Source organism: Arvicanthis niloticus, chromosome 16, assembly GCF_011762505.2.
Source record: "Arvicanthis niloticus isolate mArvNil1 chromosome 16, mArvNil1.pat.X, whole genome shotgun sequence".
Classification (NCBI taxonomy): domain Eukaryota; kingdom Metazoa; phylum Chordata; class Mammalia; order Rodentia; family Muridae; genus Arvicanthis; species Arvicanthis niloticus.
In genome coordinates this window covers 26,187,232-26,214,891 of record NC_047673.1, presented here as the reverse complement: position 1 = coordinate 26,214,891, position 27,660 = coordinate 26,187,232, and the positions used below count along the sequence as shown (strand labels likewise).

Sequence of the window (27,660 nt, the reverse complement as noted above, 5' to 3'; positions counted from 1 at the left end):
AAGGGAGCAATGGAAAAGGGCTATGCAGTCCAGAGTGTCTAATGGACTTTGGAAACTACAACTGCTACTATCTGCTAAGAGAACCTGCTTCCTCCTCATGGATACGCCTGCTGTTCTGTGGAATGCTGGTTCCACAAGAAAGAAAAGTCCATTAGGGATGTCAGTGCTTACATCACCTAACCAATAAAACCTCTCTCCCTGTAAGCACTGTGGTAAAGAGGCACATGGAGAGGACAAGTGCTCTTGGTCCAGCCGGCTGCTCTGAACCTTCTGGTGAGCACTGTGGCCAAGCTAAGTGAGCGTCTGATGTGCTGCTTGTCCAGCCTGTCACTACTGAACCCCAGGTGAGTTTCCTGTTCAGCTAATCACCACGGGGTTCTGGAAGCATGGTGAAAAGGGTAATTTGGAAAGAGTAACTGCAACTAGCACAGTCGGGACCACAGACCATTGACCATTGTGGACCCTTGCTGTCAGTACTCTTATTTGTCCAATTATCTCCTCTGCTAATTAATTGTATCTGCCGTTAGTTCCTTGTTAGCTTCCTTTCCTGTTGGCTGATTTTTATTAGTTGACCAATAGCTACCTCTATGGGCATCACCTCCATTCCACACACACTGTTTTAGAGTAGCTGGGCTATGGCGGCTACTTATAAAGACCTTATGTGCAAAAAAAGGATGAATTCCACATATACATCTTAGGGCACATATGGTGGTTTGAATAGGTATGGCCCCCCAAAGTCTCATGTGTTTGAATGCTTGGTTCATAGGGAGTGGCACAATTAGGAGGTGTGGCCTTGTTGGAGTAGGTGTGGCCTTGTTAGAGGAAGTGTGTCATGGTGGAGGCGGACTTTGAGGTCTTATATGTGCTCAAGCCACGCCCAGTGACAGTCTCCTCCTGACTGTCTAAGGATCAAGATATAGAACTCTCAGCTCCTACTTGTAGCACCAAGTCTGTCTAAATGCCACCATGCTTCTTGTCCTGATGGTAATGGACTAAACCTCTGAAACTGTAAGCCAGCCCCAATTAATTGTTTTCCTTTATGAGTCAGCATGGTCATAGTATCTCTAAAATAAAATTATAAATAAATATAAGAAAATAGATATAAATATAAAAAAAGAAATAAAAAGCATAACTAAAACAGTACACAGTGCAGTGTAGCCCTGCAGGTCATTGTCTACTCTTCTGTTTGATCCTGGCTTTTCAATAACTCAAAATTTTGGCTTTTTAAAGGTTTGATTCAGTCTTTATGCACTGTTCAATTTCCTTTTTACAATATTTTTTCTTCCTTTTGCTCTTTTAAACTGGGACAAAGGGCATGAATCATAAGGGGTGAAGAGTTAGGAAAAATAACAATCAATTACAATAGTCTATGAAGTTACGATACTTTATGCATTATTTTATATTCTATTGTTTTATTAGTGGAGGCATAGACAAGAGAAGTCTAACCTCTAAGCTCAACCTTCTAGTGTATGGTAGCTCACAAGTCTTCATAACTTAGCAATTATTAGACATATTGGCTGATGGAGAAAGTAAGTCTCAGATCATCAGCCAAAGTCACATGGGATGCAACAGAACTCACGAGGACCAGGCAAAGGTGAGAGGCCAACGCCTTCACTTCTTTCTCCTTCCATGCCTCAAGGTGATCAATATATCATCCATTACTCCCTCAAATTTCTTTTCTAGATGCTTTCCCACATCTTTAAATACACTCAAATTTGTTGTTTGGCTAAGTCTTTATGATTTCTAACAAAGGGAATGTCTTAAATTGAATAACAAGGGCCCGATTAATTTTTATAATGCTTCTAGCTTATCACCCCTCTAAACAGACTGCTGCAATAGCATTTCGTTGTTGTTTCGTTGTGTGTTTTCCCTCAGCATTATTTCTTAAGAGTAAGTTTCAAGGTTTCCTATTTGAGACAGACAGCAGGTTCACACTCTTCCTTTGTGATTGCCCTGTGCCTTGTAAAGAAAGGAAATAACTTTGAATTTTTAAAGAGTTTCTAATTAGTTTTCTCCTTCCTTTGTCAAGAATTCTAAGGAAACAGTTAGTTGTACAAACACTGCCTTAATTCAATATCTGTGTCACTTGCTGCCGAGGCTATCAGATGTTCGTCTTCTAACAACTTCGATGCAAATAATCTTTCTGTTTCACAAGAAATTCAATGGGCATCTTTGGATGTCTTCTTTTCACATCCTATAGCTTCAATACAATACCAAGGTAACCGCCACTAATACACTTTTTAGAGAGTGCATTGATAAGAGAGGGAAGGAAAGGAAGATGAATATAAGTCAACATTTGTAATAGAAAAGAAAGAATACAACACTTAATCCTAATGTCTGACTTGGGTCAAGTAGTTGTACCTGGCATATCTAAGGACCTCCCGTTATTCATTTCACACTTCCCCTACCCAAAGCTCAGATGCTCACACTCCTTTTTGTGGCAAAGTTACCCAAGCTTGCATTTTGGAAAGGAATGGCCATTGTAGCCTAGAACTAGCAAGGACACACTAGCCTTATGACACCCTCTGTGACTTAATCCTACATTATGAACTCCCTCTGCATTTCTAGACATTTCTCATTGCCATAAAGACATGCTCTTTTTTTTTCCATCTTAAAAAAACCTCTTTAATGTATGCTTGTAATTGACATGAGTTTTCCTCTTGGTGTGCCTCAAGGTTTTATTATTGATTGCAGCAACTATTGCAGAACTCTACAGGTGCTGAAGTTTTTGAAGTATGTCGTTTGCATGCATGTCTGAATCTGTGTGGCTGTGTACATGCACTCATATGTGTGCGGATGTACATGTGAACGCTCAGAATTGGCACTGGGAGTCTTCCTCCATCATGCTTTGTCTTATTGGTTAAAGAGGAGCCTCCTGATTGAATACAGAGTTCCCCGATATGGCTAGTCCCCAGCTCATATCTCCTGTGTCTACACTGTGACCTGTGAACTTAGAGGTGGGTCACTATACCTACTCCCTATTTCCCTGGGTTTTGAAGATCTGAACTCCCATCCTAATATTTGGACAGCAAGTATTTTAAACATGAAGCTCTCTCCCCATCTCAAAGCATATATACTCTATCTGTCTGTCTGTCTGTCTGTCTGTATGTATGTATGTATGTATCTATCTATTAATCTATGTAACATAGCTCTGGCTAACCTGGAACTATATAGACCAGGCTAGCCTTAAACTCACAGAGATCCACCCGTCTCTGCTTGAGTGCTGAGATTAAAGGCATGCTACTACCCTAGTCTCCAAAGTAGAAATATGGGTGATCCATATTTATATGAATTTATAGATTAATAGATAAATACATTTGAAATGCCTGAAATTGAATAGAACAAATCACTATGATATTCTAACTGCCATAATGGGATATCTGAATACAGTTCAAATCACTTTCTATGCAAAATAACACGCGCAGGATCTATTTGTTAATAAAAACATAAACTATAAAATAATTTTTTTTTTTTTTTTTTTTGGTTTTTCGAGACAGGATTTCTCTGTGTAGCCCTGGCTGTTCTGGAATTCACTCTGTAGACCAGGCTGGCCTCAAACTCAGAAATCCTCCTGCCTCTACCTCCCAAGTACTGGGATTAAAGGTGTGAGCCACCCGCATAAAATTTTAACATAAATGCATATTCATAATATAAAAACCCTGTCTGTTCTTTTTGTTCTTCCTGTAACCCTTTCCTTCCCTTTGTGCCAACATTCACTGAAACAAATCTATTTTTATTTGGCTTCTCTTTTAGCTGGTATTGCTCCTACTCCTTCCAAATAGCTCTCTAGCTACCTCCAAGCTCTATGTAGACTTATACTCCACTAATTCTCTGCAATGGTCTTACTTCTCTCTCTCATACTTAGGCACATCCCACATGGCTTTACCACTTCCTTGTTATTCTTCTAACTGCTCAGCTATTGCCATAATAGTCCTATTTAAGAAATCACCTTCAAACCTAGTAGTGTAAGATGTTTGTTGCCGGGCGGCGGTGGTGCACGCCTTTAATCCCAGCACTTGGGAGGCAGAGGCAGTCGGATTTCTGAGTTCAAGGCCAGCCTGGTCTACAGAGTGAGTTCCAGGACAGCCAGGACTACACAGAGAAACCCTGTCTCGAAAAACAAAACAAACAAACAAAAAAAGTAAGATGTTTGTCTGTTTGTTTGTCTGTCTGTAGGTCAATTGCAGGTGAGGTATGACTACAAGACTTGTAGTCAGCAAATTGGCTTCTGTCTGCCTCTCAAGTTTGTAGACTTTCTTGGTTGAGCATACTGACTGGGACCTGTTTCCTTTATTACTTGATAAAATGCCAGAGGGCAAAAAGAAACACAAGATGCCTCCTAAGTCCAGACTCCGAACTGGCTCTGATCAGATGAAAGTCCACCTGCAGGCAGTTGCACTTACCTAGCCAAGGTTACCTGATGTTATCTTGAGGATTTATCCAGGTCGCTTGGGAGCAAGACTGAGGTTGTGATGATTTTATTGAGAGCAACCAGACATTTTATACCTTTATCAGAAACAATATAATGGCAATTGCCAGGATCGATACAGTTGTAGTTGCCAGAATACAATGACATTTGCAAGTCATATAGGGTACACGAGAATAATGTCTAAAACCAATTGTTCTGTCAAGCTTCCATGTTTCGTTGACTTCTGGGGGAACATAGAAACACAAATCTGCCTGAACACTTCACTGCCTGAGGAACTGCACCAGCCTGTCAGGAACTGAAAGGCACATTGTGCCCTGGGAGCTATGGACTCTATCCTGAAAATACCTATGACACATGCCTCTCTAGGCAGGCAGGCAGGCAGGCCAGGCCAACTTCATGGTTCCCTGTACCCACCAACAGAAAATCATGTCTTTGAGTCTAAAGTTAAAGGGCTAGTGATCATACTTTTCTCCAGAAGACAACAAAATTGTGAGGTCACAAGGCTAACAGCAAGCAATATGGAACAGAGATCAATAATATCCCTGCCGTAGTCCTTGAATCCTTTTCCTCTCTGGCTTCTAGAACATTGTACTCTACTATTTTAGTCTATGTTCCTCTGGATCCCTCTCCTCAGCAGAGCACTAGAATGTTTCCAGGTCAGATTTGGGGTATTTTCTCTAAGTAGTTGTTTATTTGATGACCTTATCAAGCTTCTGGTTTTTAGAAGCTTTTGATATGCTGCTGACTGCAGTTTGTCTTTACTCTGGCCTCTTTCTTGAACTCCAGGCCCTTCTGTGCACCCACGAAAGAGCGTGTAATGGCAATTCTAAACTTGGAAGATTCAAAAACAAATTCTTGGTATTTTTTCCTAAATTATTTGAGACCTAACAAATAGATAACACTTCCTACCCAGTTCCTTAGGTCAACCCTAACTATGCCATACTTAATTCTTCTCTTTTATTAAATGTTTTTAAACGTGTATATTTGATGCATGTGTGTAAACACCATGGTACACACGTGAACGTCAAAGGACATTTTTGTAGAATTGGAGAGGATGCTCTGCAGAAAAAAGCTGAGCCTCACCTCTAACACTGGCCTGGTACTGAGGTACAGAATGAAGAGTGGTGAGGTTAAAACCTCAAACATCAGAGCCAATACAGTTGGCTCTAACTAGGTGTCTTCTTACTGAATAGGGCAACTGGAATCTTTGAGTTGTTGAGGGTTTGGTGGTGATGGTGGTGGTGGATTTTTTTTTTTTTCTTTTCTTTTCCTCTAGAATGCTTGTCTCTAAACCGTAACCCTATAATACAGTGATTTTTTTTTTTTCCCCTCAGTCTTGGGGCTGAATCTTTAGAAAGAAACACACTGACTTCCAGGCTGAGGTGTCTTCCTTTGCTCTTTATAGCCTGAAGGATTGATAAGAGGTTATTTCATTTAAGAAGTCAGTATAAAGCCAAAATCTATAACACTTGTTAACTCCCCACTGAGCAGGTGGATTTACAAAAACATGACAAAACAAACAAACAAAAAACTTCAATGGATTGTCCTGGATATTTTATGCTAAGCAATTGAACACCAAAGTAGATGCCTGAAGATAAGATGTGAAGATGAGTGGATACAAGAAATTGCACATCTATGTCACTTAACTCAGTTTCATTCATTGACTTCTATCAAGAAGCAGGACTAGTTAGTTTTTTTGTCAACTTGACACAAGGTAAAATCATCTGGGAAGAGTCAAACAGACTTTATGCTAGTCTGTGGATCACATTCTTGATTTAAAAAAATGAATGTGGGAAGGCCCACTTGCCCACCCCACTACAAGCAGTGCCATTACTGGGCAGATGATCCTGAGTGGTATAAAGAAGCAAGCCAAGCAAGCCACGAGGAGCAAGCAGTCATCAGTCCTTGAATCCATGTCCCTGCCTAGATTTCCTGCCTTGACTTCTCTTCATGATGGATTGTGAGCTGTAAGCTGCTTCAGGTCAAGCTGTTTTATCGTAGCAATAGAAAGCAATCTAGGATAGAAACCACGTAAGAATCATAAGAGGAGAGTGGGTGAGAGGAGCATCTGGAATGGCAAATGCCTCCCATTGCTCAAACTTTCCAGCCATAAATTCTGGCTTCAGCTGGTCTTTGCTCCAGCCTTCTGCTGGTGTTAACATAGTTGAACAAAGGCAATCAATCATTCTGGATTTTAGAACTGTCTCTGGTCAGGTGGTTAGCCTGGTCTCTTAGACTCATGGCTGCTGCTCTTCTGTTGCCTCCTGAACTTCTCTCTCCAGTTAGATTTGTTAGGTTTGCAATGGGAGCAAATAATCATCTTGACTTGGTGGATGTCCCAATGCTCTAATAGGGAAGTTTGGGTTTTCTGGTTCCAGATCCCAGTCTATTGGTTTGCAGTTGTATTGCCCTATTCTGATTGACTATCTCTGAAGTTGTGTATAACATTATGCCATTATACATGCATTCCTTACTAATGCATTCCAGAATGTTTGGGAATTTTTCTAAATATGCTTAAGACTTCTAGGGATAACAGATATGTATGTATATTTGGTGTGAGGTAGTCTTTTTGTTTGTTGTTTTTTCGAGACAGGGTTTCTCTGTGTAGCCCTGGCTGTCCTGGAACTCACTCTGTAGACCAGGCTGGCCTTGAACTCAGAAATCCGCCTGCCTCTGCCTCCCAAATGCTGGGATTAAAGGCGTGTGCCACCACTGCTGTGAGGTAGTCTTTAATGGAGTTTACATGCGTATTCTAATTACTTCTGAGAAAAGTGTTTATAAGAAAAGGAATATATTTAGTGTAAAAATTTATCATTTCTTAAGTAGAACAAACAGATTTTTAGCCATCTCTGTTAAAATGTAGGGTGGCAGAGGTGGCGCATACAGTTCATTTAGCATAACACTTTCCTTGCAAGCTTGATTCTCAGAACTCATGTTTAAAAGGGGACAGGGAGGCAGATGTGGTGGCATGCATTGGTAATCCCAAAATTAGGAAGAAAGAAATGGGCAGATCCCTGGGATCTACTGGTTGGCCAGCTTGGTCTATTTGGCAAGTTCTGGGCTGATAAGATCCTGTCTTCCAATCAAAGACTAGATGGATGACATCTGGGGAATGACACCTGATGTCGTCCTCTGGTCTCCACTCATATGTGTATATACATGCATATGTACCCCTCCAAAAATATAAGGTAGCAAATGCATTAATCCTAACTAGTGACAAAGTCGGGACTCATACCCAAGCATTTGACATATGGAATCCATATTCTTAACCTCTATAGTATCCAACTGATTCTGGTATGTAAGAGATCATCTAATAAAGCAACTGAGAGTTTGCTAAACCAGCTTTGAATTATTTCACTTTCCTGTCTCAAAACAAATTTCTGTTTTAAACAAACCCTCATCTGATACAATTCATTTAGTATGATGGCTGCCATGGTAACTGTTGACCCCTTTGTTGTTATGACTCACAGATTTCTGGTTGGAACTTTAGCTAAGAGAATGTAGTAACACATTTATAGAGAAATCTGAGCCAGTGGTACCATGGGCATTTCTGGCCTAGGAATCTTCTCGAAGACTAAGGTAAGAAAATGATATGGCCCTGATTAAGCTGTAGCTCTGCCTTGTATTAGAGGATTTATCAAGGAAGCATTATACAGAGCTCCAAAGAATTACTGGACTCGATAGATCTGAAATGCTACCAGTGAACTCGAATCTGGGTCAGATCAATTGGCAATGCGTGGATAGAATAATCAACCAAGTTTGGCTGAGACTGAAATATGAAACCCATGCCAAATGGTGTAACCTTCAAAAGGAGTTTATGTAATTACCAGGAAGAAAACCCAGATATTAGAACATATTCCAGAAACAAAATTGGATTTTTTTTTTTTGTTTGTTTGTTTTTTGTTTTTCGAGACAGGGTTTCTCTGTATAGCCCTGGCTGTCCTGGAACTCACTCTGTAGACCAGGCTGGCCTTGAACTCAGAAATCCGCCTGCCTCTGCCTCCCAAGTGCTGGGATTAAAGGTGTGCGCCACCACCGCCCGGCTCAAAATTGGATTTTTTGTGTAAATATTTTTGAAAATGATAAGATGCTACTTTACTGTGATTCTCATTTTTTTTTTTTTTTTTTTTTTTTTTTTTTTTTTTGAGATCGGAGAGGCTTATCAGAATCCTGAACTATTCAAACAAGGAAGCAAATCAATATTTCTTTAAGAATTTTGTTACATGCTAAATAGTAGCTATTTGTTCTCAATTGTCTTCTTTGTCATAAAAGAAGTTAAGAGGAGGAAGTTGTTAATAGTGGCCATACTTCCTGTTAAGGTTTTATGTGTGCCACCAGAAGAGAAAAGCATTAATATTCAAGGAACACTTACAAATAGTTAGGCCCTCTCATCCTCATGGTGAAGCTCCAGAAAAGTCAGATTCTTAGGCTGAAATACATCTGCCAAGGCTAGCTGACTAATAAATTGCTGGAGAAACAATTCAAAGCCATGTTGGTTTGACTCTAGGTTTTGTTTTGGTTTGGTTTTGGTTTTTTGAGACAGGGTTTCTCTGTGTAGCCCTGGCTGTCCTGGAACTCACTCTGTAGACCAGGCTGGCCTCGAACTCAGAAATCCGCCTGCCTCTGCACCACCACTGTCTGGCTAGGTTTTGGTTTTGTACAGCATGCTGTATTATGCCCTCATGGAACTGTGTGTAACCACAGATTAGGTAGTGATAACTGCCCTTTCAAGTCTAGAGCTCAACATTAGTCCTCTTGAGTCCATAAACTTTATAAATACTTAATATTAAGAGCCTTTCTGCTCTCCACCGAGGATGAAAAAAAAGCCATTTCCAACTGATTGACTATGTTTTCAGAATGTATTACGAACAGTTTCAGTCAATTCAGTCTTTTTACTCTATCCAGCAGAGATTTTCTTAATTTATTTTGTTCTGATAAGGAGACAAAATAGATGCATTTTAAAATAGTTTAAACCATTACTTCTTTCAGCAATATATGGGTAAAGGGCTATCAGGGGACCAGATAAGACGTTCTTTATGTTTCCCTTTCAGAGAACAGTCAAGGGGCAGAAGGCAAGTTGTAGCTATCTGACATGCTGTGGTGATTCGCCACCACTCCCAAATGCTAGCCTGTGCTCAACATCAAGAAGATTCAGGGCAACAATGCTGACTTAGCAATTCCACTCTATTGTCACCATAAGAATTTTCCTAAGTTTAATGACGAAAAGAGAACTTATTTCATTGGTGTTGATGAATAAGATAACAGAGTTACATCTTTTGCTCTGTTTTCCTTATGAGAAACCTGTGTGATCATTGATTGAAAAATAAGTACAAAACCTTCAGTAACTGGAGCTTCATATTCCTTGAGGTTGATAGTTAACCAGCCCACAATTTATTTCTGTTGCAGAATTCTAGAACATCCAGAGGTGGCCAAATTACCAGTTCTTGCTTTATTCAAACAGCACTGTGAAACAGTGGAAATACCTTTTTTACAAGTTGAATTATGGATTTTATTGCTCAGAAATGCTTTGTTTACAATTTTTGTGGGATGGAAGGTTGCTTACATTTTTTTTGGATTCCAGATAAGATAAGGAATTTAAGGCAGAGCAGTAATAACCACCTTCATAGTTCACAAAAAATACATTTTCTGGGTTCATTGTAAATTTAAGTATTGTCCATTGAATTTTTTGTTTAAGGTACTTGAATGTATTCCTTGAACTGCACAAAGATTTATAAATTTATAAATGGTTATATGTAATACCATTTGTTCACACAAAAAGAGTCAAAACTGAGAGAACATATGTTGTGGCCTGATTTTAGTTTCACTGTGTTCTCTAATATTGCCTTACCCTTTGTCAAATGTCACTGTGGAAAAGGGCACAGATGTATAAGACACAGGATAATGTTAGACTTATAACCTGTAGTCCTAGATTCGGTGAAAACCAAATGCCACACCATGTCCCTGATTTTATGGCATTTAGCTGATATGCCAAAATTCACTCATTCATTGAAATGGGAATATCAATATCATGCTAATTATATTTAATAATGAATACTTGAAGCAATCATTGGCTTAGTATTCTACTTGATACACATTGTTTTTTCTTAAGAAAGATTCTTGATGCTACACAGAGAAACCTTGTCTCAAAAAAACCAAAAAAAAAAAAAAAAACCAAAAAAAAAATAAAAATAAAAATAAAAAGAAATAAAAAAGATTCTTCACTCTATTGGAATAATGCTGTTAGTATTTGTTTCCACAATGCCTACCAATTGGTATGAAGTGGAGATCTCACTGAGATTATCCCATTCTTGGGCACATCTCCTCATGTCACGCAAAAACTATAGTAATAGGAAAAATAGAGAAGAAAATAGCTGTAGAAAATGGCATTTTGATGGTGCATTGAAGATAGAAATCACATTTTTATCTTAGTTTAGGAGGGGAAAGGGAAGTGGAGAGGAATGGAGGGGGAAGAGCCAAACTTAAAAAAAAAAAAGAAAAAAAACATTTTCACAATTAGTTAAAATTAAGATGAGAAATAAAAGTACAAAGTTAGAATAAGAAAAAAAATTAATTTTATTTAACAGTTAATCAAATGTTTTGGTCTTGCAGAAAGGAAACTGGCAGAATATTGGGTTGAATAGCTTAAATGAACACAGCCAGGCACTGACAAAATTTGAATTTCAATTGCAACAATCTGAACCACCTTTTAAAATTGGGATCTAGCAAAGTCACAGAGCAGAGCGTGAGTGAAGGCTATTCCTGGTTGTCAACTTGACTACATCTGGGATGAACTACAATCCAGATATGGAGGGCATACTTGTGATCCAGATCTGGAGGGTAGAAGACACAAGCTTCTGACATGGAATGACATACACTTTTGATCCAGATCTTGAGGCACAGTGGCCATGGGAAGCTTTGGCCCGGACAAGGGATGCCTTTAACCCCAGGAGACTGAGGTAAGCAGATCTAAGTTCAAGGCCAGCTTGGGACTGTGAGTTCCAAATCCAGTCATAGTGGTACACACATCTGGGCCATACCTTCTGCTGAAGCCTACATAAGGATTAGAAGAAAGAAGACTCACTCTTCTTTGCATGCTTGCACTTACTTGCCAGCACATCAGTTGGAAGCTACTTCTTCAGAAGTCCAGCTTATACAGAAGACCAGCTGAAACAAGCAGCCTCATGGGACCGAGCAACTACTAGATTCTTGGACTTCCCATTCACAGCTGCCCATTGTTGGGGTAGTTGGACTACAAACTGTAAGTCATTACAATACATTTCCTTATATAAAGACATTCAATAAGTTCCATAACTCTAGAGAACCCTGACTAATACACAGAATGAGAAAACTTACAGGGAAACCTCTCACCAGACTATGAGAGTTTGTGCAGCTGAGTGCCACAAATGCCAAAGAGCAAAGACAGGGTGAATTTTTGAACTGCTCTATTCAGAGCGTCTGTAATCTGAGAGGACAGGATTAACATTTTAGAGACCTGCTTTACCTGTCATCTCCCAACTAGCAAAGCAGAACAAAGAAGTCAGTCATTTCAGAGTTTGGTCCTGTGGTTGGGTGGTCTGCCTGGTCTCTGAGATTCTTGTCTGGTGTTTTTTTTTTTTCCCCTCCCCCATTGTTTGCACCTGTCCTTTCTTATTCTCTGTCTAGTTAGGTTTGTTAGGTTTGCATACTGCCAATGCCACGGAGTATTGTATGCCTTTCATGGCACCCTTAGTCAGATTTAACTCTAAACAGACAAACAGACTGTTGTGTGGTCTGACCCTGCCCACCTCCCCCCCCTCCCCCCAGCATAGCTGCAGCCATTTTGTTCCATGTCTGCTAGCTATTTCATATTGTTGCTGTAATATGCCTACCAGCCTTTGACACAAAAAAATAGTTTGACTCAGAAAAGGGAAATGCGGCCACATCTCCTGTTATGTTCTGTACATCCTGAGGGTTGTTAATCTTTTTTTTGTTTTTTGTTTTTTTTTGTTTGTTTTGTTTTTGTTTTGTTTTTTTAAAGTTTTTATTTGTTTATTATATGTAAGTACACTGTAGCTGTCTTCAGATACCCCATAAGATGGCATACGGGATGGTTGTGAGCCACCATGTGGTTGCTGGGATTTGAACTCATGACCTCCAGAAGAGCAGCCAATGCTCTTAACCGCTGAGCCATCTCGCCAGCCCGAGGGTCGTTAATCTTAAGGAATTCCACAAAGCTTTACACAGGGCCCATCAAATTAAAGCTCAATATGAACTGTTATGTCAAAAATGGCTTAAGTCAGAGCCGACTACCATGCATCTGCATATAACCTCATTGTGGTGTTTTTCCTTTATAAGCTGACAGAAAAAGATGATGATTTAGTTCAGATAATTCTGAGCTATGTCCCTGATCTGATCAGTATTAGGGTATATACATGTTCAACAATCCGACTCTCAGACTCCAACACTGAGCTATTGACAGTGTGTATATGTATGGATTCCTTTCTCCGGGATTAAGTACAAATGCACTCTTAGATAATAAGGTGCCCTTATCCTGCCCTCCTGTCCTGTGTCAGAATGAGACCAAAGATTGTAAGGTGTAGAGAGGTCCAACACTGCGTTTAAAAATATTCCCAATGTGCTAATTATAGTTATGTATTCTTCAGAGCGTTTTGTATGCATTAGCTGACTTCATCCCTACAAACAATTTTGTGAGGTGGGTACTATTAATTTCATTTTCGGGCGAGGACATTTGATAGATGTTTGCACAAGTTATACTTTAATAGCCTCTTCTGAAGCGAGATACCTCAGACTGATGGGCACCTGAGGAAAGACCGAAGCAGTCCAAAGCAATCCCGCAGAAAGTGAAGGAAGGCAGAAGTTTCTCAGACAGGTAGTGGCTCGTCATAACTTTCAAATCTGCCTAGCCAGCCCGCCAGGGCGTCACAAAGCCAGTCTCTCAACTACTAAGCCACGCCCCCAGGCTGGTGGTTCTCTGAGCTTCCAATACTTCCCTTCTTCTCTTGGGCTCCACCCACTTCGGCAAGAATCATTTCCGGGTATGTCGGATCCTGATTGGTCCAAAATCCGGAAGTGGGGGCGGGCGGTGGCGCCGTTGCCGCAGTGACAGTACGGGGGAGTGGGAAGATGGCGGCGTCGCGTCGCTCTCAGCATCATCACCACCATCATCAGCAACAGCTCCAGCCTGCCCCGGGGGCTTCGGCTCCGCCACCGCCACCTCCCCCGCCGCTCAGCCCCGGCTTGACCCCAGGACCCACTCCTGCCTCGCCCACGGCCGGCGGCCTGGCGCCCTTCGCCTCCCCACGGCACGGCCTGGCACTGCCGGAGGGGGATGGCAGCCGGGACCCGCCCGACAGGCCGCGATCTCCCGACCCGGTGGACGGCGCCGTCTGCACGGTGGCTGCTACGGCCGCTGTCCCGGCAGCTTCCGCCGCCGTCGGGGTCGCTCCCAGCCCAGCTGGCGGCGGCGGTAACAACTCCGCGTCGTCCACTTCTTCCCCGACTTCGTCTTCGTCTTCCTCCCCGTCCTCCCCTGGCTCGAGCTTAGCGGAGAGTCCCGAGGCGGCCGGAGTTGGCTCCACAGCAACTTTGGGACCCGGGACGGCGGGCCTCGGCCAGGGGGTCCCGGCCGTGAGTGGGGCCCTGCGGGAGCTGCTGGAGGCCTGTCGAAATGGGGACGTGTCCCGGGTGAAGAGGTTGGTGGACGCCGCGAACGTGAATGCAAAGGACATGGCTGGCCGAAAGTCTTCTCCCCTGCACTTCGCAGCAGGTCAGAGACTTTGGAATTGTGTTTTACGGGTTTTGGAGCAGAGGGAGGGTGATCGGACTAGGACAAAAAAGTTACAGGTTGTAGTGGGACAAGTAGGGGCTTGGTGGAGGTTCTTTTACTCCTCACCCTGAGAACTGAAGTTTAGTGCCTGGGTGCTGGGGGCGTTGCAAGGGGGACGAGGTGTGAATTCACTTCTTGGCGTTTGCAAGAGTGGTACTTGAACTTATGCAAACTCTGTGTAGTGGTCAACCCTGGTTGTGGGCATACTTAAAACTTTTTCAGTTCAGAGTGTGTCTGAGACAAGTTGGATTTGAGTAGCTTTAGAAACAGCTTTGTGGTTCGTGGCCTAGTTAGTTTTGTTTTTACGACACGGTTTTGTCCCTCGAGGACGAACAGTCCGGGCCAAAAGAAGTGTACAGTAACTCAACAAGTGTTTAAGAATCTCTCATATTCTTTAAGTAACACAACGAAAGACAATGGGGTTTGTGAAACTCCACCTTTTCTAAGAAGTCGACTATCTGTTTGGAGAGACTACAACTGGCCAGTCGGAGACAATAGTTATAAAGGTACTGTGTGCTTTATGATAAGGGACAAAGAGAGCAGTTTTGAGGTCCATTGTGTATTTACCTTGTCTCAAGCTCTCTCATTTTCTTAGAGACAAAGATGATAGGTTGTTTGAGTGAGGATTTAGCAAGAAGTCTCCGGCAGGGAAACACTCCATAGGCACTGATTTCCAAATGCTGAACTTTACTTTTTTGCCCCTCCCCCTTCGAGTAAGTAGTAGTTTTCTTTTAGAAACACAGAATATTTTTATAAAACACAGAAATGTGGAACAAAACCAAACGGGTTATAATCTCACTGCCTTGATATTTTTGGTTGATTTTTTTTTTTTAAATAAAGATGATTAGGTGATGCACTTTAAAACATTAACTTTGAAGTGTGTACTTACACATTTATTATAAATTCAAATAGGACAGACAGATACAAAATTAAAAGATACTTTAAAAATAAAGTATCAAAGATTTCGCTTTTAAATGTTAGGTTTTTTTTTTTTTTAAATTTTGTTTTTGTTTTCATGAGTACATGTGTGTGTTTGCCAGGTGTGTGTGTGTCTGTGTGTCTGTGTGTCTGTGTGTCTGTGTGTCTGTGTGTCTGTAGGGACAAGAGGGCAACTCCCTGGAGCTGGAATTACGTGTAGTTGTGGGTGCTCAGTTTCTCTGAAAGAGTAAGCAGTGCTTAATTAATGTCAGAGCATCTCTCCAGTGCCTTCTCTGTCTTGAGATGCTGTCTCAAGACCAAGACTTTGCTTTTGCTGGGTCAGCACTCCACTACTGGGCTACATACACCTCCAGCTCCTCTTGCTGTATGTTTCGGTGGGTGTTTCTCCTTCAGTTCTGTAAACTCAAGCCTAGAACTTTATGTATTTTTTTCTATAACTTGACAGGTACTTCGATTCTCATTTTCCAGTTGATGAAGTGAGGCCCACATGTTTAAGTGAGTCTGGTTCACAAGCAAAGTAGTGAAACATTGATGTTGAGTCAGCAGTTCGACTTAACGCTTAAGCTATAATCTATCTCTACTTGGGTTTGTAATTGCAGTGCACAGTTCCTAAGTTACTTGGTGTTTGGGGGAGAAAGTAGTATGGGGCTCATGGAAAATGAATAGCTGTTAGGTTGTGAGTTTTTTTTAAAATTAATTTTAGCCATTGCTTAGAGTTTATATTGTTGCAGTTTAATCAGAACTTGAAATGGGAACTACACCCTTGCTGTATGTGTATTTGTATAGTCTTCCACTTAACTTTTAGCAAATGGTGTCTGTGATTCATTAATGGACAGTGACCGGTGCTGTGATAGCCAGTGGAAATGGTCAGATTACTGGATCTATGCTGGATATTTAGACAGTAACTATTGAGTGTGATGAACTGGCTTATAAGTCGGCTTTCATCGAAGTAGATGAAAAGTCAAGGCTGTTTTATAAGAAATAACATTTCTTTTTCTTGTCTTGCTTTTCTTTCTTTTCTTTCTTTCTTTTTTTTTTTTCTTTTCTGTTTTTTTTTCTAGGTCTCATTTTCTTTGTCTTTTGAGACAGATCTGGCCTGGCTTAAGGTTCTTCTGCCTCAGTCTCCCAAACCCTGGGATTTCAGACATGCACTACTACACAGTTTCTTTATCTTGAGGTTAAATGAAAGGTCTAAATCTGATTTAATAAATATCTGAGACTGTTTATTTTCTAAATCTGAGTACTATGTTGTCTTGCGAATGTAAGCATGTTGCTTACAGCTCTCTCTGCATCACTTCACTCACTCAGCACTGTTCCACACAGAAGACGGCTTGTTCCTGTCATGGCTTCTCTTCACCACAGATTGCTTAGGAGTCTCCGGCGTTTATGTGTGCTCACATTAGACTGTAGACAGGAAACAGCCTTATGTAGTTACTTTGCAGTTAGCAGGCTCTTTGCTTCTTAGCCCCCCCCCCCCTTCTTTAGCTCATTTGTGGCAAATAGACAAAACAATTATCAAACTCTCCACAGTAAAAAACATTCTCTAGTTAACCTATACTTTCATATTTATATAACATTAAAGTTTAAGTCTAGTTTCCATTAGCTGTAGGCTGAGTAGCTAAAAGTTCTTGTTGGTTGACTATTAGTTAACTGTTACTATAGTCATTGTTTGTCCTGGAATAGCTGTTTTAAGGATAAGAAGTAAGGAAATGTCTTAGATGGAAAATTTTAAAAATTATAGTTAGTAATAGTTTCAAATGTGTTAAATACTGGCAAAACTTTGGGGTGGCAGATAATTCTTAACTTTATAGAGCTTACTATGTAGTGAGGACATTTAAAGAATAATAACACCACCTCGAAGTGTAACCTGTAGGAGTATGTTGTATCTTTTGGAGTATGTAGAAGAGGCTGTTAGTTCTGGGTTTGGAGCAGTTGGGAAATCCTTCCTTTAAAACAGATTGTTTAGTTTAGGTTTGTTTTTGAAAACAGGGTTTTACTATGCAGCCCTGTCTGCCCTGGCTATTTAAACCAGGCTTTCCTGGAGCTAGCTCACAGAAGTCTGCCTGTCTCTGCCTCTGGAGTGCTGGCATTCTGGGTGTGCACTACACTGGCTCATCAGAGAGGTTTTTAAGTACCAATTTAAAGTGGAATTATCTTAATTTATTTTCTACTAGTGATGTATTTTTACTTAACAAACGTATAATTTTGGTGAAATTTCTTTTTACAGAAGAGTTCAGATGACATTTTCTTTTGAAGGTTCAAACAGTTTTGAGATCTCAGTATTATTCATTTTTAAAGTTTATGTGTATATGTGTGTATTTATATATGGGCATGTGGTGTATGTGTGTGGGGTGTGTGTGTGTGTGTGTGTGTGTGTGTGTGAGTGTGTGAGTGAGGGAATCCAGCACCTGTGAGGGTGCTGGATTCCCTCAGGCTGGAGTTGTAGGTGGTTGTGAGCTGTGTGAAATAAGGGGTGACAGGGGAACTAACTTGGGTCCTCTGGAAAAGTAGCTGAAACATTTAACCACTGACTCATCCTTGCAGCCCCCTCAGAGTATTTACTTTTTCTTTTCTTTTCTCTCCTCTCCTCTCTTCTCTTCTTCCTTTCCTTTTTTCTTTTCTTTTTTTGAGACAGGGTCTCTACATATATCTGGCTGTCCTAGAATTCATTCACTGTATAGATCAGGTTGGCCTTAAACTTACAGAGCCTCCACCATGCCCAGCATACTATTTATTTTAAATTGAAGATGCTTGATGTAGGCTTCTGTGTAGTTAATTAACACATTACTTGTATTGTCCTATGTATTATAAGGCATTCGTATCAAAGGTAGCCAAGGGTAGAATGTATGTCAGTTTTGTTTTCTTGATTTGGATTGACCCCTTGCAGCACATACCCCACAAAAGTTGCTCAACTCCAGATCTTGATTTTTTTCATAAATACAATGCTGGCTCCCCACCCACTTCCAGTACAGTTGTTTGTTTAGCTAAATACTCTAACCTGTGGTAAAAAGTAGTCCAAGTGCTTCAGTCCTGGAGTGGGAATCTGTGCAGTTTGGGCCTCTCTGACTTTTACTGAGACAACCACTTTGATTTGGTTGGTAAAGTTACCTTATTTGGTTCTCATTTTTGTAGAGACAGTCTTCCTACTTTAGGTTAGGTTGGCTTCCTGAGGCCCCTGCCACAGCCTCTCAGGTGCTGGGATTACAGGCAGTGCCACAGGCACAACATCTCAGGATTGAAAGGTCTGACTGACAGTGGTAGGAAAAAAATTGCTTTGCAAATTTTTCCTAGACTTAAAATTGCTGGTTGGAAATGGGGTTGTTTGCACCTTGTGTTTTTTTAACCTTGTGCATGTTCCTTACAGTTCACAGGAGCTGCTTTGAGATAGGGAGATGCATGAAGTGTTTTTTTTTTCTTTTGCCTCAATGCTGTTACAATTTGGAAGTGAATGGTTTAAAGAAGAAACTAGCTTTTTGATGGCATTACAAATATGCATTCCAATAATGGAAAAAGTAACAAGCAAACTGTTATCTAAGATCGCTCATATTTCTGCCTTATAGTGTCTGCTGAAATATCCCTCAGTCTCGCAGATTGTTTAAATGCCTGGATTGCAGACAATTGGGTAGGTGCCCCAAATAAGCAGAGTTTTGGTGCATACAAATACCCCAGACCCTTATTACTACAAAGTCAGGAAGTTCAGTTTTCTGGGATTAACAGTTATGTTTTAACCGTTCTATAAATGGAATCATATGCAGTTTATACCTGCCTCTCCCACCCCCTATAATAGATCAATAATTCCTATATGCTCAGTAGACTTCCTTATATCAGTGTGCTACAACCAGGCTTCTTTCTGTTGATGGGCTCTTAGGCTGTTTTCCATTTTGACTATTATGAACAAAGCTGTCATGACATGCTTGGTCAAGACTTTCCCACTTTAGAATCTTTAAAAAATTTTAAACTTTTGGTTCTTTCGTAATACTTAAAACAGTCATTCTGTATACCGTTGAACAAGATATTTTTTATCTTCTGAATCCTCATCTTAGTGATCTTTATTTTAAATAATCTTTTATTTTCATTGTACTTTGTGTACATTATCGTTAAGAAGTAGGACAGATATATATATAAGGTGGCGGAGGTCAACACCAGGTCAGAATAATTGTCATCACTGTCCTTTACTTTCTAGTACTGACACACTGGAAGCTAGAATTTGTCCCCGTGGGATGTGCTCCGGGACATAACAGCGTTGGGCGGGCCATCTCCTATGATAGCAATGCCTTCTGCAGGACCTGCCTGCGTGAGGCTGCTTTCCATGTATATATACTTTTTAAGTGTGAAATAATGATGAAAAGCGTAATGTAGTTAATACAACAAGCTAGTAATTTAGCATTACCAAGTCTATGTACTGTATGTAATTGTTATGGTTTCATATGACAGGGACAGTACAGGTACACCACACTGGGTTTGTTCACACCAAAATCATCATAGAACACAGAAGTAATACATTGTGACATCACAGTGGCAGTGATATCACTTCATGATAGTTTTTTTAGTGCTATTATGACCCTGTCTCTGTCATGTGACTTGGTCTCTTCTTGACCCAGAACTGTATTCAGCTTGTGACTATATACTAGATTATTGGTGTCATCCTAGAGGCTGCTTTTCCCTGCAACTTGCTTTGTTGTCTAGCATCAGGTACAGCAGAATATTCAATTTTAGGTTTGACTTTTCTAAGAAGTTGGAGGATAAATGTCTCTTTAGCCAGTGCTTTAACATGGGTCCTGCTGCTCTTACTAATGTAACAGTTGCTGAGAGCCAATGGCTAAGATTTGCAAATGCGTTTCTAAGCACGTTTGTGGGATTGTGTGTCCTTTTGCCTTATGTGGTGTGGTGTTGAAGGGTTGACTCCAGTGTTCACCCATGTGTACGTGTACTCCACCAATAGTCATGCCCCTAGCTCAACATCATTCAATTAAAAGCAATTAGTAGATTCATAAATATTTATGACTATTTGTAAGTCAGTTGGACTGGTATTATGCAAGTGTAACAGTTGGGTGGTTTATTAGTTGTAAAAATTTCTCATATTGCTGGAAATCTGAGATCAGGGTCTCAGAAGAGTGGATTCTGGTAAGAGCGGTCTTCTGAGTTGCTGACTGACAACTTTTTAGTACTTTTTAGTGGTGAGCATAGAGCAGTGCAAAGAAAGAAAACTAGTGGAAACGTGCACTCATGTCTTTCCTTACAAAGGCTCTAAGTTTCCCTTCTGTTGCCCAGTCACTTCCCAAAGGCCTCACCTCCTAATCTTGCCACACTGAAGGTTTCAGTGCATAGATTTTTAGGAGGGCATGGCATGAGCAAGTGTTGAGTCCATATGTTTGTCTTCCTTTTGAATGTGTGGCTTTGTGTGTCCATGTGTTCATGTGCATGCTAGGTGGAGGGAAGCTGGGAAGGTCTAACCTGTGAGTAGTGTTGTCAGTACAGTGGAGTACGGTAGCTGTTTTGGGAATGATCCCTAATAAAAAGGATGGGTTGGGCTAGTTCTTCACCTAGAGCATGTGTCCGAAGCTGTGCCATTTAACCGGCTGGCTTTGCGCAGGGAGAGAGAGGGGGCTTGCTGGTTGAGGCTCCTTGATGTTAGACTTGCCAGATCACTTAAATGTTTGTTATTTATAATTGTCTTTTATGATTTGAGCTACTTGTGTTATTCATGTGGTTTCTTGATCAGAAGTGAGCAGGACTAGTCACCACGAATAGGCTGGAGTGTGAAGATGAGGTAAAAGAAACAATTCTTTGCTTTCTATCAAACGAGCCACAATGCAAGAAGCAGATATCCAGAAGCGGACTTTTAGTGTATTGTTTGAAAAACATTGTACTCCTTAATATGTATGTATGTATGTATGTACGTACGTATGTACCTACCTACCTATGTATTTATGGACTAAGATGAGATTCCTGGGATTTTATTAAATCTAGGCACTTGGGATGATGGCTTTTGAGCCTAATTTTTTGAAAATCATTTTGACTTCCAGTAATAGAGGAAAGTCTTACGGGGTGTTTGTCTTGGGGTCCTGTAAGTCTTAGCGGTGTATGTGTCTTGGGGTCCTGTGCTTTAGGGGCTCCGTCAGGTTCTAGATTGTTGTTGCCTGCTTTGTGGAAATTTGCTTTTCCCGTTTGCTCAGTTTATCTGTAGAATTAAAGCAGCATGACCATTAAACTGTGCTCTTTTCAATTCTTTGTGGAATGGCAGCTCCTTAGTTCAGTTTAAAAAATAAGTCTTTTTCTTTTAAACTGTGGGAAATGGAGAAATAAAGTATGAAGATTGTTTTTGGTTGTGACTAAATGACTAGTGGCAGGTTTTTATTTGTTAGGACTTATAACTTTTTTCTTCTTAAAGAATCGAATAAACATTGATAGTTAATATTAGATGACTTTTGTTAACTACAGAGTCAAACAGCCTTTAAAAGAGTTTACTGCTTGATCCATAATTCTTAAAAGCTACAGTCTTCATATCACCACTTATAGTTTTGAAAATTAACGAAACTTTGCAATTTGTAGCTAATTGCAGTGCTTTTGAAAATGGCTGGGTAAGTCCAAGTAGAGCCAACAGGATTGGATGCCCTCATTTTGCTATAGCTAGGGGAGCCATTTTGATGGTCCCAGCCAGCCTGTTCATACTTTGTGCCTTTCTCCTTTTTCATATGCTTATCTTGTACTGACTATGGAAATTTGTCTTTTTTTTTTTTTTTTTTTAAAGATGACACAGGAGTACAGTTAATAAGTCCATGGTAGCTGTTCTGTAAAATAATGTCTGGAATAGAGATGCTAAGTTGTTACTTTGTGTAGAAAACATCTCATTTGGAAAAAAAAAAATCTTCCAAACTTATTTGTAGAGCAAGGTATTAAAAACTTGACTTACCCAGGGTTCCCCACAAGGCTTCTTGCATTATGGCTCGTTTGATAGAAAGCAAAAAATTTTTTCTTTTACCTCATCCTCACACTCCAGCCTAGTATCCATAGTGTATCAGTAGAATGTATAACTGTTATCCTTTTGGAAAGTTATGAAGACAAGGTATAGGTGTTAATATAGGTATTCAGTACACTTTTGAAAAGGGTGCTTTTTAGGTTAATATTTCTTTTTCTTTTTTTCTTCTTTTTGGTTTTTCGAGACAGGGTTTCTCTATGTAGCCCTGGCTGTCCTGGAACTCATTCTGTAGACCAAGCTGGCCTCGAACTCAGAAATCCGCCTGCCTCTGCCCCCCAAGTGCTGGGATTAAAGGCGTGCGCCACCACCGCCCGGCTAGGTTAATATTTCTAATCTCAGGTCTGACTTTCTTATATATAGAAATAATTCTTAATGTACTACTCTACTTTTTTTTTGTCAAAGTCAGACTTCACATAGCTATTAAGTGACACAGTAGACTAAACCTATAGATCTGGTTGTCTTAAAATCATTAGGTCTGGCTGCTTGAATGGATACTTCATAGTAATGAGAAATAAAACTATGTTTTGAGTTATTTTATAATTTGACAGCTGTCATGACTTTCTCAAATTGGTTTCCTGATGGTAAAAACAGTCCTCTAAATATGAAAGTGAAGAAAAAATAGCCCCTCATCTTGCCACTCCAAGGCAAGTAGTGGAGTTTGTGGTGGATGGATCCTTCTAGTCCTTATTTTTGGCATTTAAAGTAAAACCCTTCAGTAAGTAGGATATTAGAATGCTTGTTTTAAAGATTGTTTTTTTTTTTTTTTTTTACACTTATGTATGTGTGTGTATTTCTATGTATGTGTTCATGTGTGTGTTGGAACTCTTGGAGGCCTGAAGATGGGTTAGATCCCCTGGACCTAGAGTTTGAAAAGTCCACTGTAGGTGCTGGGAACTGAACTTGGGTCTCCTGCAAGAGCAGATGCACCCTTAACTGTGGAGCCATCACTCACAGTTCCCACGGTGTTGGACTGTCTTACCCTTTGTTCATTTGTTTGTAAGTATATCGTGTTTGACTGAGTGATCCTCATTAAATAAAAGGGTATTTTAGAAATTCTGTTAAGTCTAAAGAGTTTTAAGGAAATCCTGATAAATTTTATAAATATTTTTTCCTTTGTTAAATATTTTGATTCACAGAAGCAAACAAAAAATTAAATAGCAAATAAAATGAGGGAGTCACAACTATTTGAAAGCACATAATGATATTGAACGGTAGATGTTTCAGATGGGGGCTGGTGAGACGGCTCAGCAGGTCAAAGTGCTCGCTGTACAAGCCTCATGCCCCGAGTTGATCCCACAGTGGTGGTAGAAGGAAAGTACCAACTCCAAAGTTGTCCATTAATCGCTTCATGTGTTTTATAGCATGTGCTTGTTTCCACTCACATACTAATTATAAATATTAATAAAGCTCAGATAGTTTTATATAATACATATTTTGCCATAATCCAAATGAAACAACAAATATTATAGTAGATGTTTTGGCCTTTAATATCTTACAGAGAACTGTGTGTGTGTATGCATGTGTTATAAGTACATGCCTGTATAGGTCTGCATGTGTGTGCATATGAATACGCATTCATGTGTGGAGGTCAAAGCTGGAGTTCACAGTTCGGTTAGACTGGTTGGCCACTGAACTCTAGGGATCCTCCTGTCATCCCAGCCTGAGCACGAAGGTTACTCTGCTGCTTTCTGAGGGTGCTGGAGAGCCAAACTCAAGTCCTCATGGATGCATGATGGTTACTTTACTAGCTGAACCATCTTCCAGCCTGAAAACACATTATGTAATCTTGCCAGTGTGAAATATGGAAATCCTGGTATTCAGTAACATGAATTTCAGCAGTTATGTTAATAATGCCCTTTTCAGTTTTTCTGTCAGCTATCGATGTGTCTGAATGACTGTGGTTCTGGCAGTGTGAAATTCATCATTAAAGAAGTGTTGGTGGAAAGCCACATGAGCTTAATGAAGCTTGAATTGGTTAACAGTTATTGAGACAATTCCACAGTGCGTTCCTCACCCTTATACCATCTGGACCTCTGTTCCTCAGGAACCTAGATAGTAGGGATTTCTCAGGGCTTTAGATAGTAGGTCTCTACTAAAACTGTATGGTCCTTTGTCAGAAGCTCATCAAATAGTTCTCAAGTCTTCTGCAAAATGATGAGTGCTGTTACTTCCTATCCTGGTTGTATAATGTTTCCTTGGTGGATGGGAATAATCATCTTTTCACCCCAGATCAGGCACCAGTGACAGAGCATAGAAAGAGTTCTCCTAAGTCTGGCTTGGTGAGCCATTGAGCTTATTGGGGTTGTATAATGGCAGCTACTCACTGGAAAGCCCAGGGTGGTGTGGTTGACTATTCACAAAAGCAGCATAAACAGTACCCTATCCAATCTGCACGCAGCGCTGCCAGAGTCTGCTCTCTCCAGCAATTGTTGACCTCTGTGAAATATCCTAAGGGAGAGCATCTTGTCTTTTAAGAGTGGGAAGAAGAGACCAGGAATTTTTTGCTATTTCATTTGAATTGAGATATTTCCATTTCAGAGTGTTAGTAAGGTCTAATGCAACACCAAAAGATCTCATCATTTACATCAGTCATCCTATCAGTAGAGCAGTTAGGTATGGCAGCATGAAGGGAGGCAGCTTCTTCATTAGGCATCTTATTAGATATAGATTACAAATTGCTAAATATGCAGTTCTTCATGAGCCACCCTGCTACTTCATCTGGGACTGCTGCACATCCTTCCACCCACAGTGGCTTTCCTAGGCGTCCAGCCTGGCTGGGGACCAAAGGGGAGCAGGTCTATATTCTTGCCTTCTGTGCTTGCTGGGATCCAGCTTCCTGGTTCTGACAGGCTTTGATAAGCACCATGGTTTTGCCTTTGCATGAGTCATACCCAGCTGCTTAAAAGGGTTCCAGGCTGGGCAAGCATCTTTAACCGCTAGTGTGCTTTCTTCTAGGGAGAAGTGTACACAGCATACTCTAATGGACTAACTGCCTGCCCCAGGAAATACTTAGTCTTTTTTCACCTGTACTGTTCTCACTTCTTTGACCCTTTCAAGTGTTTCAGGCTTCAAAGCTTTCAGGGGCTGACAAGCACAATGCATGGCTTTTTGTCAGCCTTTCACCTGGAAATCCTGCTGTCTGGAGACCTAGACAGATTCTTTGTCTGCCCCGCCTTTCTCTCATGCCCCTTGCTTGAACACTTTATGAACAACAAACATAAGTAAGTCATTCAGATTCTATTTTGTAAAGATCATATTTTACCATGGAGTCACTGTGCAAAGCCACAAAAGCCCCACCCCCATCTTAACTCTCCTGTGAATATAATCCTGTCTGGCCTGGTATTTTATGACAGAACTTTTTCAGGGGAGACATAACACACATCTACTCACCCTACATAGGGATCCTATGACAGACCAAAGAATTGATACCAACAAAGTCCAACTTGGTGAACCAATGAGTTTTATTGGGAGGAAAATGATTCCAAGGCAGCTATATCACCAAAGCCCACTCCTGTGTGAGTGTCCGCTCACACACACTGGGACACCTAGAGCACACTGCACAGCGCAGGCAGCTCAGCGGGTTGCAGAGTCCTTTTTAAGGACTCTGGCTTAAACCGCTTCCAAGCAACTGGTCTGCTTTCTGAGTCTTCTTTGGTGCTCAACTCTGCTCTTGTGAGAGGGACTCTCAGCTTCTATTGCTTCCTGTGGTAGGGAGGGACCTAATGGCAGTATCTGGTCAGTTTCAGGGAATCCAGGAAGCTATTTTGAGTTGTTTACCTTTAAGGAGCTTCCTGCAGGGTGGAATGTTTCAATCTTGAGGAGGGAGACTTACACACTTGGAGGAAGCTGACACAACACTGGTGGGGCGCACACATGGCCTTTGACACTCAGTTCTGCCCTTCCTATTTGCTGTATATCCTTTGACACAGGAACTCAGCTGGTCATACCTAAGTGTCCCTATGTGAGCCATTCTAGTCCCTTCGGGACTAATTTTCCTCATGTTGCCTCAGATTATGCAGCTTTAGTTTCAAGTAGGGGTGAGTCATTATATTAATCATTTTCTCTGCTTCTGGGGCAGCCAGACTGATCTTCTCTATCCCCATGTTCCAGTAGCTTCATGAACAGGTTGTGAGGGACTCTTGCATTGTTTTTCAGATGCAGTATTATTCCCTGGTTACCATAGTCCCCAGTACCAGTCCATTATTGAGGCTGCCATCTGCTTGTTGAATCACAGAGGTTTCTCTTCCTCTGTATTAAATTTAGACGTGAAGGGTATCTTGTGCTAATTCTTCTTTGCCATCTTCCTTTTCACTGTTTGATTTTTCCCATGCAGTCTGAGTTTTTGGATGTTAGTAGGGGCTATTCAGCACCGATCTGATTTGTACTCCATTCCTTGCACCCCACAAGAACACAGCAGTCTAGCACCTCCGTCCTAGCCCTCACTCTTTCCTGCCAAACCAGAGCTCATATGGAGGATGCATTCACATGTCTTTTTCCTGTTGCACCTCTCTCTTATGCTGGTATGGTCGTTCTGAGAAGACAGTTCAGCCTCTGTTGTATGTCTTATCACTCATAGCAGAAATCTGTGTGCCAGCAGCCACAGCCTGCTTAGAGTCCTCTCCAGTATATACTGCTTTGGGGGATTGCAGTATAGTTTCTAGACCATCAGCTGTTTGGGACGCATCCTCTCACTTGATCGGTAGACCATTCATCAAGGAAGAATGCCACATCCCATACCACATAGAGGAAACCACGACTCTGGGATTTTCCCAAAGATGCTCTATGCTCAAATAGTTCAGACTCAGTTGCATATCTTATCACCCATATTGGGGTACACATATTGGGGTATCAAGGTGGTATCCCGTATGTACTCTATTCCTTTGACCCCACAAGTTGTAAGAAACAACAGTCAAATGTACTCTATTCCTTTGCTTTGTTCTCTATTCTTTTGCACCCACAAGCTGTAAGAAACAGTAATCTGTAGCCATATTGGGATTGCTTGTGTGGATACTCCACTTTCAAATAGATCTGCTTCAGTTGCATATCCTAAACTTCGTGGGCTTTGCTTATTCTGTTTGGATGCTGATTGCATTGTGTGATTTCCCCCCCCACCCCCCCCCCCACCCCGGAATCTATGAACATACAGTCCCCCAGCCCCAAGTATGATACCAATGGCAAGTCAAAGAAATGATTATCGCACTCAAGTTTACTTGGTGAAACAGTGAGTTTATTAAGGTTTATTAAGGGGAGCTTCAGTGACTCGGAGCTTTGTCACCAAAAGCCCATGTCAGCTCATGTCATAAAAACCGCCCCACTTGAGTTTGCTCACAAGAGTTGCATCTCTTCCTCCAGTAGCTTACTGCTTATATATCCTTGGGGAGGAGCATCTTGAGTTTTGAGTAACTTTCTTCTGAAATGAACCTTCTTCTCCCTTCCTTTCAGGAGGGATTGTTTAATTGGGAGGAAATATGTAGAGAACACTTAGAG

The 27,660-nt window shown here is 40.9% G+C and overlaps 1 protein-coding gene across 2 annotated transcripts in view; it reads left to right on the top strand.

Annotated features, from left to right (window-relative positions):
- Positions 1–13,469: 13,469 nt before the first annotated feature.
- The window catches only part of Tnks (tankyrase), a 142,565-nt gene continuing 128,374 nt past the window's right edge, over positions 13,470–27,660 (top strand). Inside the window, exon 1 of one of the 2 annotated variants that reach the window (XM_076914025.1) lies at positions 13,470–14,195. In XM_076914025.1, coding sequence (XP_076770140.1) covers positions 13,553–14,195 — 643 coding nt within the window. In that variant the 5' untranslated portion in view covers positions 13,470–13,552. The remainder of the gene's footprint in view (positions 14,196–27,660) is intronic. The other variant, XM_034519890.2, reaches the window with a different exon arrangement.